Below are 16,288 nucleotides of genomic sequence, written 5' to 3'. Positions count from 1 at the left end.
TTACAGCAGAATGAGAGCACATTGAGGAAACTACATCGATTGCTGTTGGTTTACAAACCTGAAATGCTTCTGCAATGATTGGTGCAGCATTTTTTAATCAGTTTAATTTATCTTTTCAGTAGGTATACGATCCACTATCAGCTAACTCCATCTGCGTAGTTCAAAACACCGTTTAATGAATTCACTAACACTTTGATTTGGGCGGGTTGGTACATACTCGCCCAAGTCAAAAATACAGTGCTCGTCTGGGTTCTGTGTGTTTTCTTTGTCTTCGTCTAATTCACCCTGAAGCCTATCCAAGAATTCACTTACAAACTACAGAACCAATCTGTCAGTGCAATAAATGAAATGTATCATATTTACTCGAGTGTGACGCAAGCTTTTATCCCCAATTTTTTCTGTTTAAAGTGAACTTTCGCATTACAGTCAAGTACCTAAAGTGAAGTTGACTAAAAATTAAATGCAATTATTCACACAAATTTTCAATTTTGTTTTATGTTTTTCTTCCTGGACTCAATGAAACGCCACCCCCCGCGTTACAATGGGGGTCGCAGTACAGTTGAGTAAATTCGGTAGTCGCAAGCCACAATAATCATCAGCAAATACCAAACGACAAACTTTGATGTTTGTTGTTTTGATGTTTGAACTTTGATGTTTGACATTGTGCTGGCCTCCTTACCAATCTTTTGTGAGCCTTTCATGAGTTGTTCAATTCACTTCTTGTCAGATGATCAGTTGGCCACCTGTCATATGCAACTCCATCATGCTGAGGAGGTTACCTGTGCCATATCTATATTAGCAAACACTGGGATTGTAGAAGTGTGGCCTTTGTTGTTGGCTAAACTGTACTTTATCGAAGCAAGCACTTTACACAACTGACTTTATGTGTGATGGAAATTCCTGGAGTCCTTTCATGCATGCCATGAGCCCCGCAACGGTGGTCTAGTGGCTAAGGTACTCGGCTGCTGACCAGCAGGTCGCGGGATCAAATCCCGGCGGTGGTGGCTGCATTTCCGATGGAGGCAGAAATGTTGTAGGCCCGTGTACTCAGATTTGGGTGCACGTTAAAGAACCCCAGGTGGTCAAAATTGCCGGAGCCCTCCACTACGGCATCTCTCATAATCAAATAGTGGTTTTGGGACGTTAAACCCCACAAATCAATCAATCAAATCAATCATGCATGCCATGAGAATCATGTCTATGGGTGATTCCACGAGAGATCGACACGGGTCCAAAATTTAATATTTTAGATTTCGTTGAGTATTTTATATTTCGTGCACCTCTCACCAGGTAGCCCGAATGTCAACTTCGTTTTATTATTAACAGCATAACTTACGAGAAAAAAATATCAAACTTCACCAACACGGAGGCACCAACTTCGTCACCTGTCATTTTCGAAAATTGCAGATGCTATAAAAAGACAAATATTTTTGTTTCAAGGAGGATATTTTTTACCTAAAATGTATGTCTAATGAAGAATGAATTCATATGGTTTCAAGTTCGCAGATTTTAAGAAGATAGCTTTTAGAGATGTCTAATTTTGCCACAGTTTAAAATAGGTTACGTATCCCCCATTTTTTTTTCTCAGAAAGTAATGCGAGCAGCGTTTTCAAACTTGACACGTTTTAAGGATATAGTGTGTTCATTAGGTACATAAATTATTGCTGCCATAGGGCAAATGTAAATTTTTGTATATTGCCTCAAAGTTCTTATATTGGCAAAAGTGTACTCCACTGAAATTTGAATAATAAAAAAAACCCCATCTTCGATTTTTCTTAAAATCTCGTAAATAGACAACCGAAGGCCATCATACAGTAATATAGAAAAACATGTTGCATTATTTTGTTTTTAGCGACAATATTCGTGGTACAAATCAGAGCTTTTCGAGAATGCGCTGATAAGTTGAGAAATCTAGAAATCGGAATGGAAAAGCGGCAATAAGCTTCAAAAGCAAGTGAACGTGACCGCATTTGGTGAAGAAAGGCTGTTTTAGCACTGTAACAGATACGTACCCATGAAGGCGCATTTATGCTCCTGATAACACAGCTCTAATGGAGGAAATCTTCGACACTGTAACTCAGTTGCAACACATCTGTCTATATTTGGAGATAAACTCAAACATAAAAATGTTCCAACGCAAGTGTTGGGTCTCGCTAGAAAAAGCATATGCGCTTGAAGTACCCTCACTGGTATTTTGGTGGTGACTGCGTGAAACAAGAGATGCGCTCAAAATGGCTGCATCTTTTGCAGATCACATTTAGCAGTACATGACGCTAACAAAACACGACCACGATCAGTGCCCTCAGATGTGCTTAGCCAAACATGCCAAGAACGTATGCCTGGAACACGTGGCAACGATTTCCACTGGCTCTTCTTAAACTGACGGAATGTTTCTAGCTCGTCTGCATTTGCACACAGCAGCTTGACATTATTGAGCTTCACGCTCATTTGCTCCACCATTTGGGATGCTGTCATAATCACAGCTGAGCTTGCCGCTCTGAGGTTGTAGAGCGTAGCCTGATGCTTTAGTAGGCCACCAACGCCGTCACAAGAGTTCTTGCCATGTCCTGTGGCCGAAAAAATCCACTTTGTTGATATATGATCTTTCTGACATAACTCAAACAACTGGTACTTGTTTTTGAAGTGACTGCATGCACCATCAGAAACATAAGTAACATGCGTGTCAGGGTTAAGTTGTTCCTTCATATAGTTGTGGATTATTTGTAGAACAAAACAGACATGTGCAGCATCATGGCATGTGTCATCACTGATGACGGCAAAACTTTGAATTGATTGCTTCCTTGTGATTACACACGGGAATATAGACACCTGTCTTTTGTGCCAGTGATACGACTGTACCTCATTCGATAAAATGGCTGTCCAATTTTCGGCGAAATAAAAGTGAAAAATGCAAGATTCTTTTTCTTGGTTCTCTTTCGCCTGGCGTATTGCTGATTCTTGAATGTATCTTATGTAATCATGGGTAATCCACTTCACGAACCATAGACTTAGCTCTCGCAGAAAAGCACTTGCCTGGGCTGTTTTTTTTTTTTACTAGATTGCCATTTTCCCATACTGCATAGGCTACCTCAATATCTTCAGGGATTCCTAAACATGTGGCTGTCAGAGCGTCCTCCTTAGCACAATAGTCACAATGGCCTAAAAAACAATCACTTGTACGGGAGCTGCAAAGACATAGTTCTTTCAGGAAGTCCGCCGTGTAGGCACCATCGGTGACATCTTGTAAGGCAGAAACACACTCCGTGGCATTAGCACAGTATATACAAAGGCACACTTCTTGTTTGGGTGCAAGAAGAACCCACTTCGGCCTCAGTGAATAAAACTTTGAGAGCCCAATCGACGTGTTCGGATTAGCTTCTCTAAAGAGACGGTAAGCCTCTCGCACCGAACGGGTCATAAACCTTTTCGAAACAAGCTCCTTTTTTCTGTTAATGATAACAGATACTACATCTTTTTTGTTGGGACTCTGCCGAGAGCAGCTATACTCATCTTTGAAGTAGTAAGCCATAGCTGCCTGGACGTCCATTGGGTTCAGCCGTGTCCTTTTTACCGCATTTGGTGCTAACCATATCCCGTGTTTCGCGCGCCAGCGTCGGGATCTGTATATCATGTAAGCTGACAAGTTTGGTATAAGCGCTCGAAGTTTTTGGCGCTCTATATCACTCGGCAACAGTGTCAACAAACGCTTGCGCTCTTGATACGAAGAACACGCTTCATAGGCTTGCTTGAAGTTCTTGAACCACTGGGCACACACACTGCATTTTAGAACTGATGGTTGAAAGTGGCGGTTACACACGTTACGGTGGCATTTCACGGTTACTGTAGAATTGCTGCTAAGTTGTATTGGCTCTGCATGAACTTTGCTATTTTGCGCATGCAGGTTCTCCAGTCGCATATGTGACAATGCTTCAGGCGTGTTTACGCACCGCTCTTGACTTCTGCCTTTTTCTTCTTCCGGCAAAAACTCATGAGCTATTTCAGCTGAGAAACCATTAGACGAAGACAGCATATCTCTGAGGCGTCTGAAGCAGTTCTGGCAGACGTGGTCGTTGTTATGTGCATGGCGGGCAGCTTTCAGCAAAAGCTTCTGGAGGGCAAACAGGCGGATGTCTTCGATCTTGCGGAAGTTTCTTTGATAAAGTATTGTCTTTTTATGCAACATGAGGTAATCTGAACAAAAAACTCTATCCCGGCTGAAGTGGTCAGCCATCCCCACGCTCCTTGAGGCTCAAATTACTGGCAATGCAACTATGCGTGAAACCAGCAGCACGAAAGCGATCTATCTGTCGTCTGTTCCTATGTCTCTCCCCTTTAATGAGAGCAGATGTAAAACAGCGTGCGCAAGTATCTGCAGTGCGAATGCAAAACTGAAGTATAGTACGTTAAAATGAATTTCACAATGTTTTTGTCGATAAAATTACGGGAGGCGTAATCTTTGTCCCTACTTTGAACCATATGATCTAAAGCATTGCCTCTGAGATGCGGCGCACAGCAATTCATCTGTAGAGCAGACGACGATGACAACTTGCCCTAAAGCGTGCTCTTCAGTCTAATGCGGCAGTATTCGTGCCCCAAATGATAAATATTTGTTATGAATCATTTATGAACTCATTCAACATTCAATTCTCTTACCCAACGTGTTGCAAACACATGGCCGTCACAGCAGCTTCATCTGTGTGTCTGTAATGGAGAGGCACCACATATTAGAAGTCTCAGTGCTCTATGTATAAGAGATACTGTAGAATATCGTGTTCAAAATTGTTACTCCTATCTGCTAAAAGAGCCTTTCTTCACCAAATGCGGTCACGTTTACTCGTGTTTGAAGCTCATTGCCGCTTTTCCGTTCCGATTTCTAGATTTCTCAACTTATCAGTGCATTCTCGAAAAGCTCTGATTTGTACCACGAATATTGTCGCTAAAAACAAAATAATGCAACATGTTTTTCTATATTACTGTATGATGGCCTTCGGTTGTCTATTTACGAGATTTTAAGAAAAATCGAAGATGAGGTTTTTTTTATTATTCAAATTTCAGTGGAGTACATTTTTGCCAATATGAGAACTTTGAGGTAATATATAAAAATTTACATTTGCCCTATGGTAGCAATAATATATGTACCTAATGAACACACTATATCCTTAAAATGTGTCAAGTTTGAAAACGCTGCTTGCAATACTTTCGGAGAAAAAAATGGGGAATACATAACTTATTTTAAACTGTCGCAAAATTAGACATATTTAAAAGCTATTTTCTTAAGGTCTACAAACTTGAAACCATATGAATTCATTCTTCATTAGACATGCAATTCAGGTAAAAAATATCTTCCTTGAAACAAAAATATTTCTCTTTTTATAGCATCTGCTATTTTAGAAAATGACAGGTGACGATATTGGTGCCTCCGTGTTGGTGAAGTTTGATATATTTTTCTCGTAAGTTATGCCGTTAATCATAAAACAAAGTTGACTTTTGGGCTACCTGGTGAGAGGTGCGCAAAATATAAAATACTCAATGAAATCTAACATATCAACTTTTGGACCCGTGTGGATCTCTTGTGGAATCACCCCTATGCAATTTATTGTTTGTGTGCAATGCAATGCATTGACTAGTGATGATGCGTTCATTCCATGACAACACAGCAGCGTACATGTCTGGCAAAATTCATCACCATGGCTTAGATACACTGAGCCTATGACTGTAAGTTCAGGGAAGTATGTTTCTAGAGTGGTTAATAAAATCTGAACCTTACTGATTGGTAGTGGTGTTTGAATTCGTCTGTGTAGTACCTTTCTTATCTTTATGACACTCTTACGTGCTTCTATTTTATGTTTGTTTCTGTGTTCTAGAACCAGTTTCACACCTGTCGTTGTAACGGCTGTAATTTAATGAATGTATGGCATCTTTTGTTTTGTTTTTTCTCTTTCAGTAATATAACTTTGGTGACATTCAACAAGACTGTGAGAGACATCATTTGGAAAGAGGAGTTGGATCGTCTACAGGAGCAACATAATCGGTATGCTGCTTTTCTCATTCTACAGCACAGAGACAACCCTTCCGCCATATAAACCTTAGCTGCATCTCTCTTTAATCGGGACCACTCGTTTGCCTCTTGTGTGAAGATAGGTTTGCTCAAAAAGTTCACCCTATGAAGCAACTGGGAAGGAATGCGTTCTCCACTGCTGTCGCGCACAGAGACACTGAGGCTGGGTTCCTGAACCAGCCAACCTGACCCAGAAAAGGCACACGAGGCACGTCATCAACAAACACGGGTTCATTAACCAAAAATACAGCACAGTGGGACAATCACGAAATTGTGAGCCGTGAGAGTAGCTCTACAGCACTGATCGAGCACACTCGCCTGTGGCGACATGGTTATCATACAAAGGCAAAACCACTGAAATGCACGAACAAGAAGTCGCTCGCAAAGACAGAGCGTCACCTCAACGTTGCAGGTGTGCCAGCATCTCTCATGCTGTGAGCCGCTGCCAGAGAGCAGCAAACTCAAAGTGGAAACTTCGCTGGCAGCCAAGGAAGATAGACATGCACAGAGGCATGTTATAGTATGCCGTGCACCTGAAGCAAGCAGGGCCGGTGCATGCGCTAGTGGGGAACAAGGGGCTATGGGGAAGGACACTCTCGCTTCCCACATTCCTTATGTTTGTTAAAAAACTACCTTAAGTCCCATTTCAGCGCTGTGTCGATAAGTGGACAAACCCGGCCATAGGGTCTTTGTGCACGATGGTAGTGGAAAGCGTCACGTCCCTTACCTAAAAGACATAAGGGACATGAAACCTGAAAGATAGAGAAGGGTTACCTGAAAGACATACGTCTTTACGGTAATCCTATGACAGTATGTTTAAACATGAGGCTTCCAAAGAAAAAAAGAAAATTTCTCAGAGGAAAATGTTCTCAAAGTACAAGTGACGAGGGGCTGCAAGTTGCCATTTGAAAATTATGCTAATTAATGTAACTTAATAAAGTAGTTTTTCAATTAAATTCATGTCAACACTATATTGTTACAAATTATAACCGGTGCATCTGCAAGGTATGTTCACTTTATTGTATTTTCAGGTTTTCACCAGTTTCAACATATATTCATCCCCAAAGTATGTGCCAAAGCACATTGACATTCTAGCTAATTTTGTACTTCTGTGCACAGAGCCATACTTCATCACAAAAGTAGGAGGCAATTCCAACAGAGTGCTTGGTCACTCGCACATATCTCACTATGTCTATGCCACCTTTGAATTTCATTCAATGTCTGTTTACTTTGAAAACTGTCTGGCTTGATTCGACTAATCGTAATTGGAAGTCAGTTTGTGTATTGGTTATTTGCGGCAAATTAATGTGGTTTTAGCATTCATGAACGTCCCCTACCCCTGACAGTCACCTTTCGACAAAATATTCTTACTAACAGCTTAACAGTTTAAACTTGCAATTCGGCTTCAAGATGTGAGCAAAAAGCTGCACCCATCGGTAATGTCATTGCGCAGCTGCACCTAGTGCGTGTAAGGAAACTCAGTCGGTGCACGCTCTCTTCGTCCTGTTCTTTGTGTGCTTTGCTCACATAGAAAAAAAAAACAGAGTGAAAAATAACCAGAATATCAGCTCCGCTGTTTTTTCAGGCTGCTACTGTGAAGCTTCTTTAAGTTTTTTTTTTTTTTTTGTTAGAAACCATATATAGTTGGAGGAAACTTTAAAAGTGTTATCTTAAGCACTTCATGCACTTGACAACGCTGCTCTACCCATAGAACAAATTATCGTGATGAATCTTAAGCTTTCCCAAGAGAAAATATGCAACTTGGACTGGCCCCAACTATTCCTAGTTCAAATGGTTAATGGAGCAATTCCCATTGGGACTAGTTCGTCCCCACTGTAATGGGTCCCAGCTGGGACCCATTGGTTCTAGCTGCTACCTGGTCCCACAAGCTGATACCAGTTGTTTCCCCTCTGCAACTGGTACCAGTTTTCTCCTCTTCAAATGGTCCCAGCTCACCATTGTAGCTGTACCAGCCTACTAGAACTATATTGGTGTATTGGATCTTATTAGCCAGCTGGAACTATACCCATTGAATTAATCTTGCACAAGTGTTTCATCGGTGTCACGTCATCATGCAGAAATCCCAAAATGTAGCAGCACCCCTTCATTGATCATAACAGTGAATGAATGAGGCATATGTTCAAATACATTGTCATCAAAACTACATATGCTTCTTCTGGCTCTTTTTGATGGTGGGGACCTTGCAGGTGACTATTTTTCCAAGGCAGCTATGACTTGTGTTTATTTCTTTGATGCTGCAGTATCGACACAATGTTGCAGGAGATGAACTATAGCAAAAGGTCGAGTTAAATATTACACAAACATCAACTGTGCCTTATTTCGTTAAAGAAAACGGTATATAGTTAAAATTTTGCTGTAATGAAGGAGCGAAAATACGAGAGGGCAAAATTAAAACACATGGCTAGCGCCTTGTCGTGTTTACATGCTTGCAGCCTGCACTTGAGCTGTGCCGAAGTATGAACTGCAAACTCGCCCAAGCTTACACCTTGAGTAAATTCTACGAATAGAAGCTTGAGCTGTGCCCAAGTAAGAACTGCAAACTCGCCCAAGCTTACACCTTGGGTAAATTCTACCAATAGAAACTCACCATTTATATTGGGTCAATTCTACCAATAGATAAAGTGCTCTTTTTCAGAGTGTTGTATGACTATCATGCTATGCCACTAAATCTCAACTTGAGGATGGTATGAAGTAAATTATGCCTGGGTATATTGTATTTGAGGCAATCAAAAAGATATAGCACTGTAGAAAACAACCTAAATTCTCTATAATTGTAAATCAAACACAGCTAGTAGTCAGGCTGCAGTGTGTTGGATAACACAGGTTCAGTCCATTACACGCTTATGCCTATAACAGCATAATATAATAAATACACAAGAAGGCCTTATGATTTATCATGTGGCCTTCTTGTGACTCTTGTGACTTTATGTAGAACAAGTATATATAAGCCGATTGGTGCTTACTACAAGACCCGAACCGCATCGACTGGGGTGTTTTCTTAGGAGGCAATAAACGCGTTTTTGGCTGAACACGCACGTTGTGCATACAGTACATAAAATGTTTCCGAGAACTCAACAGCACTCACGAGCAGGGCGCCAGTCCACCTCAAATCTGCACTCATGTCTTTTTGGGTCTTTTTTTCTGTGCATACTGCAAAACCGAAAACAATCTGCAATGCTACTTGTGCTCAATAATTCAACTCTATCAGAGCGTCTGAACTTGAAGTTGAGGCGTCACTGGTCCTGCTGCCATTACAAGACAAAGGACTGACTTGTTTTGCCAGCATTTCGGTTTCGTCCCACATTCTTAAAACAAAAATAAAGGTGATATCTAACAGGATTTAAATAGGAGGATTCCGTGCACTCAACTCACCAAATAATCGGAGCACATATGCGCCTAGAAGTACCTTGTTGCTTGTCTTGCCATTATTCTTGGAGCCACTTTGTGGAGCTGAAATCCAAGAAATTTGTGGCTGAGTTTTTAATATGGTGTACGCTGAACATAGCAATACTTTTTTGCAGACTAGTTGGTTCATACCTGAAAAATTGAATTGCTGCACAAACTTGAAGAAAAACAAGGGAGACAGAAAAGAGCGCACTCTTTCCTGTCTCCCTTGTTTTTCTTCAAGTTTGTGCAGCAATTCAATTTTTCAAGTTTGAACATAGCCTTTTTGTTATCATCACGGAAGCACAGTAGAGCAAACACCGTGTAAACGGGTTTATGTGATGCATTGAAATTGCACAAAACATGCACTGAGGCTGTAGTGAAGCGGTGAATACAGAATGTTTCAGCTTAGCTTGACCACAGGCTCGGCTCGTTTTCGTATCAGGCGAGCAAAGGTTGTGCACCGCGCAAACTTCGCTCGCCTAGCTCGGTCAGCACATTTGCAGATATCCATAATTTTTTCTTGTGTGTTTCTATAGCAGTACTCGTGATGCTTAGCATAAATTATTATAAAATTTAAATAACATTAAAAGCTTCTTTTAAAGGTTAGTGCATTGCTTATAGCCTGCTGAACCAAGTAATGTGTAAGAAAACAGTTCAAACATGCAGCATTGCCTTTGGGCACTTCTCTCGCCCCCCCCCCCCCCCCATTGTCCCACAGTGGCTGAAAATAACTACACTTGAACTCTGCTACAATGAATACCGCTTCAACAATATTTCCGCTACAACAAAAAATTCATGATTCCCCGTCAGCAGTCCATAGGAGTCAATGCATAAATATTGTCGCCACAACGAAAACTTTTTCTTGGATCTTCCCGCTTCAATGAAATTTTATGATGCAATTCCAGGCTCAGATACTTGTTGCTTGCATTACACCCAATCTTTAACGTTTCGATGCATTTTCAGAGCCTGAAAATGCTTCAACAGGGTCTAAAATACACATTGGCACCTCCAGAAACTGCCGCTGTTCAACAAGTATGGGCGCCGCCATTGCTCGATAGCAATGGCAATGAGACTGCCTTGCTTTTGCCACTGGCTTATTTTGAGCCGCAGACGAACCGAAGCTGAAGCTCAGTCGCTCAGTTCATGGTTTTCTTCATGCAGCTGCTGGATGCAACCGCGAACCGATGCCTTTACAGATTCCGATTCTTAGCATTATGTTCGCGCTTGGCTAGTGTGGCAACTAATCAGAGCGTCTGTTCGTCCATATTATCAACAAAATCAGCTAGCCGTGAGTGATGGATGATAATGATGGCATAGAGTAATGCAAGTCGCCGCTCCACGATACCCTGCCTTCATCTCGGCGCTATAGGATACTTTTGATGGCGGACAGCTGCTGGTGTTCACATGTTAATGCAACTGTTTGCTTTTTTTTTGAAGGTGGTTTTAGGCATGTCTCAGCGTGCTTTTCACCATGGCCTCGCTATGCATGGGTGAGAATGACGTCGTGACGCTGCTGAGAAAGAATAGGAAGCAGCAGACATTTTTCGAATTTGAGAATAAATGTTCCTTTGTGTTGCTAGCTCTGATCAGCTATATTTTTTTTATTTCACTAGAACAAAATTTTTTCCGCGCCCTGTCAGTTTCCTTGTAGCGCGGTTCGACAGTATATCTCCCAGGATATATTTTAAGCTATTTATTTATTCATTTTCCCTGAGGGTCAACAGATATTACAGAAGGGAGGGGTAAAAAAAAGAATAACGACACAAGTTTGTAAGTGCAAAGGGGCAATACAATGTTCCCAATAATACAACAACAGATTATCATAAGCAAAAACAAAAAAATGAAAATGGCATAGAGGAAAACAGTAAATAGAAGGATACATTTTTGTAAAGAAAAGTAAAAATAAGGGCAACATTTCTGAATATTCAATAATTTCTGTTACAATTCTACACAAGTAGCCATGAAATAATCTTAATTATACAAATGTATACGATGAAAACTACTATCATGACATCATCCAGTCATTAAAATGGTTTGGGATAAATGCACTTAGATTGCTGGCCGACCATGAGTCCACTGCTTTGGATATACTGATTACTTTAACTGCTAATCAACCAGGACCAGCTCACTCCTTACTTATTCTCACATATAATAAATGTCACTTGACTATGTATACCAGCCGCAAGAAGTTTCTGGCGCAACAGGTTCAAACACAAATGGAATGAGTTGTGTACAGTACAACTTAAAATAGTTCCAGTTAGATGTTCGTTAGATCCAGTAGATTGCTTTAAGTGGGGTTTCCAACTAGGACGATGTTTATCAACTCGCTTCCCGTATAAGTAAGTCATTCCCAACTGGTACCAGTTGCTCCCAGTTAAACGGCAAATATTCCCACTTCAATCCCAGCTTCAACAAGTGGATCTCTAACCATGACCAGTCGCTTTAGTTAAAATGGAAATGTTTCCAGTTCAACGTTAATCTTGAACCAGTTGATCTCCTACTGGTACCAGTTGCTATCTCCTCAAATAGAAATCTTTGTAGTTTAATCTTACCTAAAGCCAGTTGCATCCCAGCTTGTTTCCAACTCGAACTAGTTGATCTCAGTTCATTCTAGCTAAAACCAGTTTCATTTCCAGTTACACATTTTCACCTGAGCTGTGTGTGGCCTTTCACAGGCTGCGTGTGGAGCACATACTCTCGGAGCCTGACGATTCCTGGGAAGGTGCCCGAGGCCGCGTGCGGAATGAGCTGCTAGAGCCCCTGATCCCCGAAGACATTCGTCAGAGTGACTCCCTGCTTGTGTGCATATGCGGTCCGTTGCCGTTTACCAAGGCCACGGTGAAGTGCCTGGAAGACCTACAGTGCCCTTCGAAGTCCGTGCACGCTTTTCTCGGTTGAAGGACAGCAAGCAGTATGTGCAGAGAAAAAGCTGGGCCAAAATCTCTGCACCATCAACGTGCCATTAAACGCTGGGCTTCAGATTCTCGTGCCACGAAATATGTAACAGCAAGTGAACTCCACAACTTGCACCATAATGCTAGGAAATGTTTTTAATGTAATTTTTGTACGATTCGTGAATTTTCGCTCATTTTAACTGTCACTTTTGATGCTGAGATTGCAGTTTTGTGTTTTTGTTCCTTTGCACTGTTTTTTTGCAGTACAATTCCCAGTTTTGCCACCAGAAATTCTGCTCGTGAAAGTACAAATCACACTAGCTTGAATAAGTTGACATCGAAATGCACTCTTGTGCATTGACATGTATTGCAAAAAAGTGTTGCAACAGTGTACAGAGCTGGCCTGTATTTTGCTATATCTAAAGTATTCTGTGAGCTGTAGCCTTTTCAAATCTCTGTTCTGTGCTAGTACCGACACACATAAACATAACATACATTTCAGAGTTGAATGAAAAAGTGCATTGTAAAATATTACAGTGCACAGATTAAGATATGCTTTCATGAAGAAGCCTTTTCTGTGTGACACTTCATGCGGGACTTGTTGTAGCAATTGTTTCTGGTAAGAGAATCTCTATGTCAGTATGTAATACTGCACGCGATGTGCTTGTGCAGTAGCATGGCCATATGTTTGCCGGAAAACGAAAATGCAAAATTACTTCGTATCACAGCAGAAATTTCTTTTGTACATTGCTCAGCGAATCCGATGACGTACTGCAGGATGACGAACGTGACCCATGCACTGTTATAACAGTTTTAGAAGTATATTTCGAAACCTGTTTCTGTTTGGATTGTGTTGCTTTTCACTGCACAGCTGCTATACTATCATAGCATTGCTGTCAAAAAAGTGACTTCGAGTGATGCACTGCTGCAAAATTTGGTACTTCTTACACTCACCAGAAACACCGCATCTGTGCGCGTTGTTCCTTGTCTCCAGTGTATCCACATAAAAAAAAAAAAAAAAACTCCTGCAGAAACCATCGATGATCATCAAAGTGAGTTATAAGCTAAACGAAAAGATTATGAAAAGCCATATTCACTTTACTAAAGGAATGAGGTACTCAATGGTCTATGAGGGAACTCTTGAAACAGCACACCTACTAGCACAGAATCTGGGCACTGTGGCTACTGAAAACATGTAGAAGCAGGCATAGCAACAAACTGTAAATTTCGGTGCTTTGCTTTCACAATTAGTAGGTGATCTACAGCCGCTGAAGTGAGCACAAACACGTGCTGCTCACCAGATTAGCACCAAGGTGGCTATGAAAGATTCGTGTGAAACAACTTAGGTGTGCTTGTGAGATATTGCTACAAACTTGACAAGAACTTCACAGACACAGGTCAGTTGCCTAGTCAAGCATATGGCAAGGGCTGTATGAATCACGCACAGTGCTCCAAATGGTTTAGGCAGTTCAAACCCATCAGAATGACCGTCAGTGTTGATCTGAAGCTTCTACTACATTTCACATCAACAGGTAGTGACCACAATGTCTGAAGAGTTCATGCTGGGATCCACAGAAATGGTCGTTTAATCTCTGAGAGGTTGCCGACAAAGAGTGAATATGCGCAAGATGATGCCACCAAATACGTGATGACAATCTCGAGATGCCTTGTGTGGGTGCGAAATTTGTGCCTTATTTGTTCAATGAAGATGAGAAACATCGCCGTGCTGGAATCAACCAGGTACTTGCCATTGCTGATGAAAATTAATACTTTAATAAGAACATTCTAACAAGTGATGAGATACAGGTGTGTGGCGTGGTGTTGAAACTAATTTATAGTCATTGCACTGATTAGGCAGTGTCCCCCAGCAGTAGCATAAGTTCATAAACACCACAAGGGGACATGCATGTCTTAAAATTATGGCCATTTCGTTTTTATACATATGATTTATTTTTGATCATATAAAATAAAAGTGTGTATTCAAATATGGTATTAATAATAATATATGATTAAATAAATAATTATAGGCAAACATGAATGTTGACACCTGGTTAGAAAAAATAGCACTGAGATTCCAACAGTATATACGCGACATCACATGGCTGTCTCTATTGGTGTTTTCTCTCATGGTTGAGGGCACATTCTCTTTCCTTGAAAGCTGGTAGTTCAGCATTCATTCATCGCAAAAAGACTGTTTTTATTGTCAACTCGCGCCGTTCATCTCGCCAGACGGTGAGCGCTGAGACACTGGCACCCTTTCTCTTGCGCTCAAGCAAATTAACTGCCACAACAGCAGCAGAAGACGATGCACGCCGACACACAGAGACCTTGAAGTGTTTTGGCTCTAAAAACATTGCACGAATTGATCAAAAATCCAGGTGATTTTGCTTGCATTCTTTTATTGTTACTGAAAAGCATTTTTCATCATAAATTCATATCATATGGCATCATTACAAGGTTAAATGGTAAACCAGATAGTTAACCCCAAAAAAATCTAGCACAATTCGGGGTTGTTATGTACTACAAGAGACTTGAATTTTGGGAAAATCAGACTTGGATGTTGCATAAAGACAATGCACTAACTCATACACTGCTTCTTGTCTAGAGCTATTTTCCAAAACCTCAGCTTCTTGTTGTACCTAATGTTTTCTAGACCCAGCCCCCGCAGACTTATTTCTCTTACCACGACGCAAACCACATTACAATGACATCATTCCTAAATCATATGGGAGATTCAGAACAACGCAACAAGAGGCCTGCTTGCCATCTCATAAAGTGTATTCCAGGAAGCTTTACAAAAATAGAAGAAATCATGTGAATGTCACAGGCGTGCGCAGAGAAGGGTGGAGGGATCATGGGCCATTTACCACTGCCCTAACCATCTAAGGGGACGGCTTAAGTTCTATTTCTTATGCTGGAATCGGAAACATGCAGCCCGCACATGACCCGCTTCAGTCTTCATCGCACATTTTTAAAGATGACATATTAGTTCTTGAGATAATTGAACACAGAAATGTTGGCCCGTCACACGGTTTAGCCACCTGGCCAAAGTTTATGCACTTGCTCAACACCCAGCCAATTGAACTGGTATGTCCTGCATTCATACTTGCGAACTATATTGATCAAAAAGCAAATATTATGCAAATCTGAGGCACAACATTGATACGCAAGTATTTGGTGAGGAGTTTCTTTACTATAAAATACACATATACGCAGTTCTAAAGACCCTATAGTGTTTCTTACGCTGTGCCAAAGATGCGACGCTATGCCCAAAAAAAGCGCTCTGCACACGAAATGGGGCTGCCTAGTTCAGCAGGCATCTACATTAGTGCACCAAAAGTACACACACACAATCAGTGACCCTTCCATGCAATAAAATACATGTCTCGCGAGTGGTTTTTCTTTTCAAACTATCATGCTATACAGTACCACATGCGACCATAACATTGCTGGCATCTCGTGGAGGTACGAACATATTGCGCACCAGCTGTGATAATGCGGTAAATAAATCTGTGCAAACATCCTTCATTGCATTCATCATGCCAGGATGGAAGTGCTACGAGAACAGCATCACAGGTGGCGGCGGATGTGATCAGGAGAAAGAGAGAGAACCACTTTATTAAAAATAAGCAAACCCCAGTCTAAATCCACTAAAATAAATGCCCATCCATCAGACAGAGCATAAGTTTCAAATGTTGGATCAGTATCTTTATGATGTCTGGGGAACCACTTTATTAAAAATAAGCAAACCCCAGTCTAAACCCACTAAAATAAATGCCCATCCATCAGACAGAGCATAAGTTTCAAATGTTGGATCAGTATCTTTATGATGTCTGGGGAGCAGTCTGCTAGGCACTCCTCCAGGGTCGCAGGTCTTAGGTTTATAGGTACGTGCCTGAGGCTCTCACCCATGGCTGCACAACCATCC

At 41.2% G+C, this 16,288-nt stretch overlaps 1 protein-coding gene across 9 annotated transcripts in view; it reads left to right on the top strand.

Annotated features, from left to right (window-relative positions):
• LOC119174335 (cytochrome b5 reductase 4) overlaps window positions 1-13,196 on the top strand; it is a 323,373-nt gene extending 310,177 nt beyond the window's left edge. For all 9 annotated transcript variants that reach the window (XM_075895768.1, XM_075895763.1, XM_037425194.2 and 6 more), the window contains 2 exons: window positions 5,945-6,031; window positions 12,142-13,196. In XM_075895768.1, the coding sequence (XP_075751883.1) occupies window positions 5,945-6,031; window positions 12,142-12,364 (310 nt within the window). In that variant the 3' untranslated portion in view covers window positions 12,365-13,196. The remainder of the gene's footprint in view (window positions 1-5,944; window positions 6,032-12,141) is intronic.
• Window positions 13,197-16,288: the final 3,092 nt, after the last annotated feature.

This window comes from Rhipicephalus microplus, chromosome 5, assembly GCF_043290135.1.
Source record: "Rhipicephalus microplus isolate Deutch F79 chromosome 5, USDA_Rmic, whole genome shotgun sequence".
In the NCBI taxonomy this organism is placed as follows: Eukaryota; Metazoa; Arthropoda; class Arachnida; order Ixodida; family Ixodidae; genus Rhipicephalus; species Rhipicephalus microplus.
The sequence above is the reverse complement of the archived record's forward strand: the minus strand, read 5'-3'. Positions and strand labels throughout refer to the sequence as shown.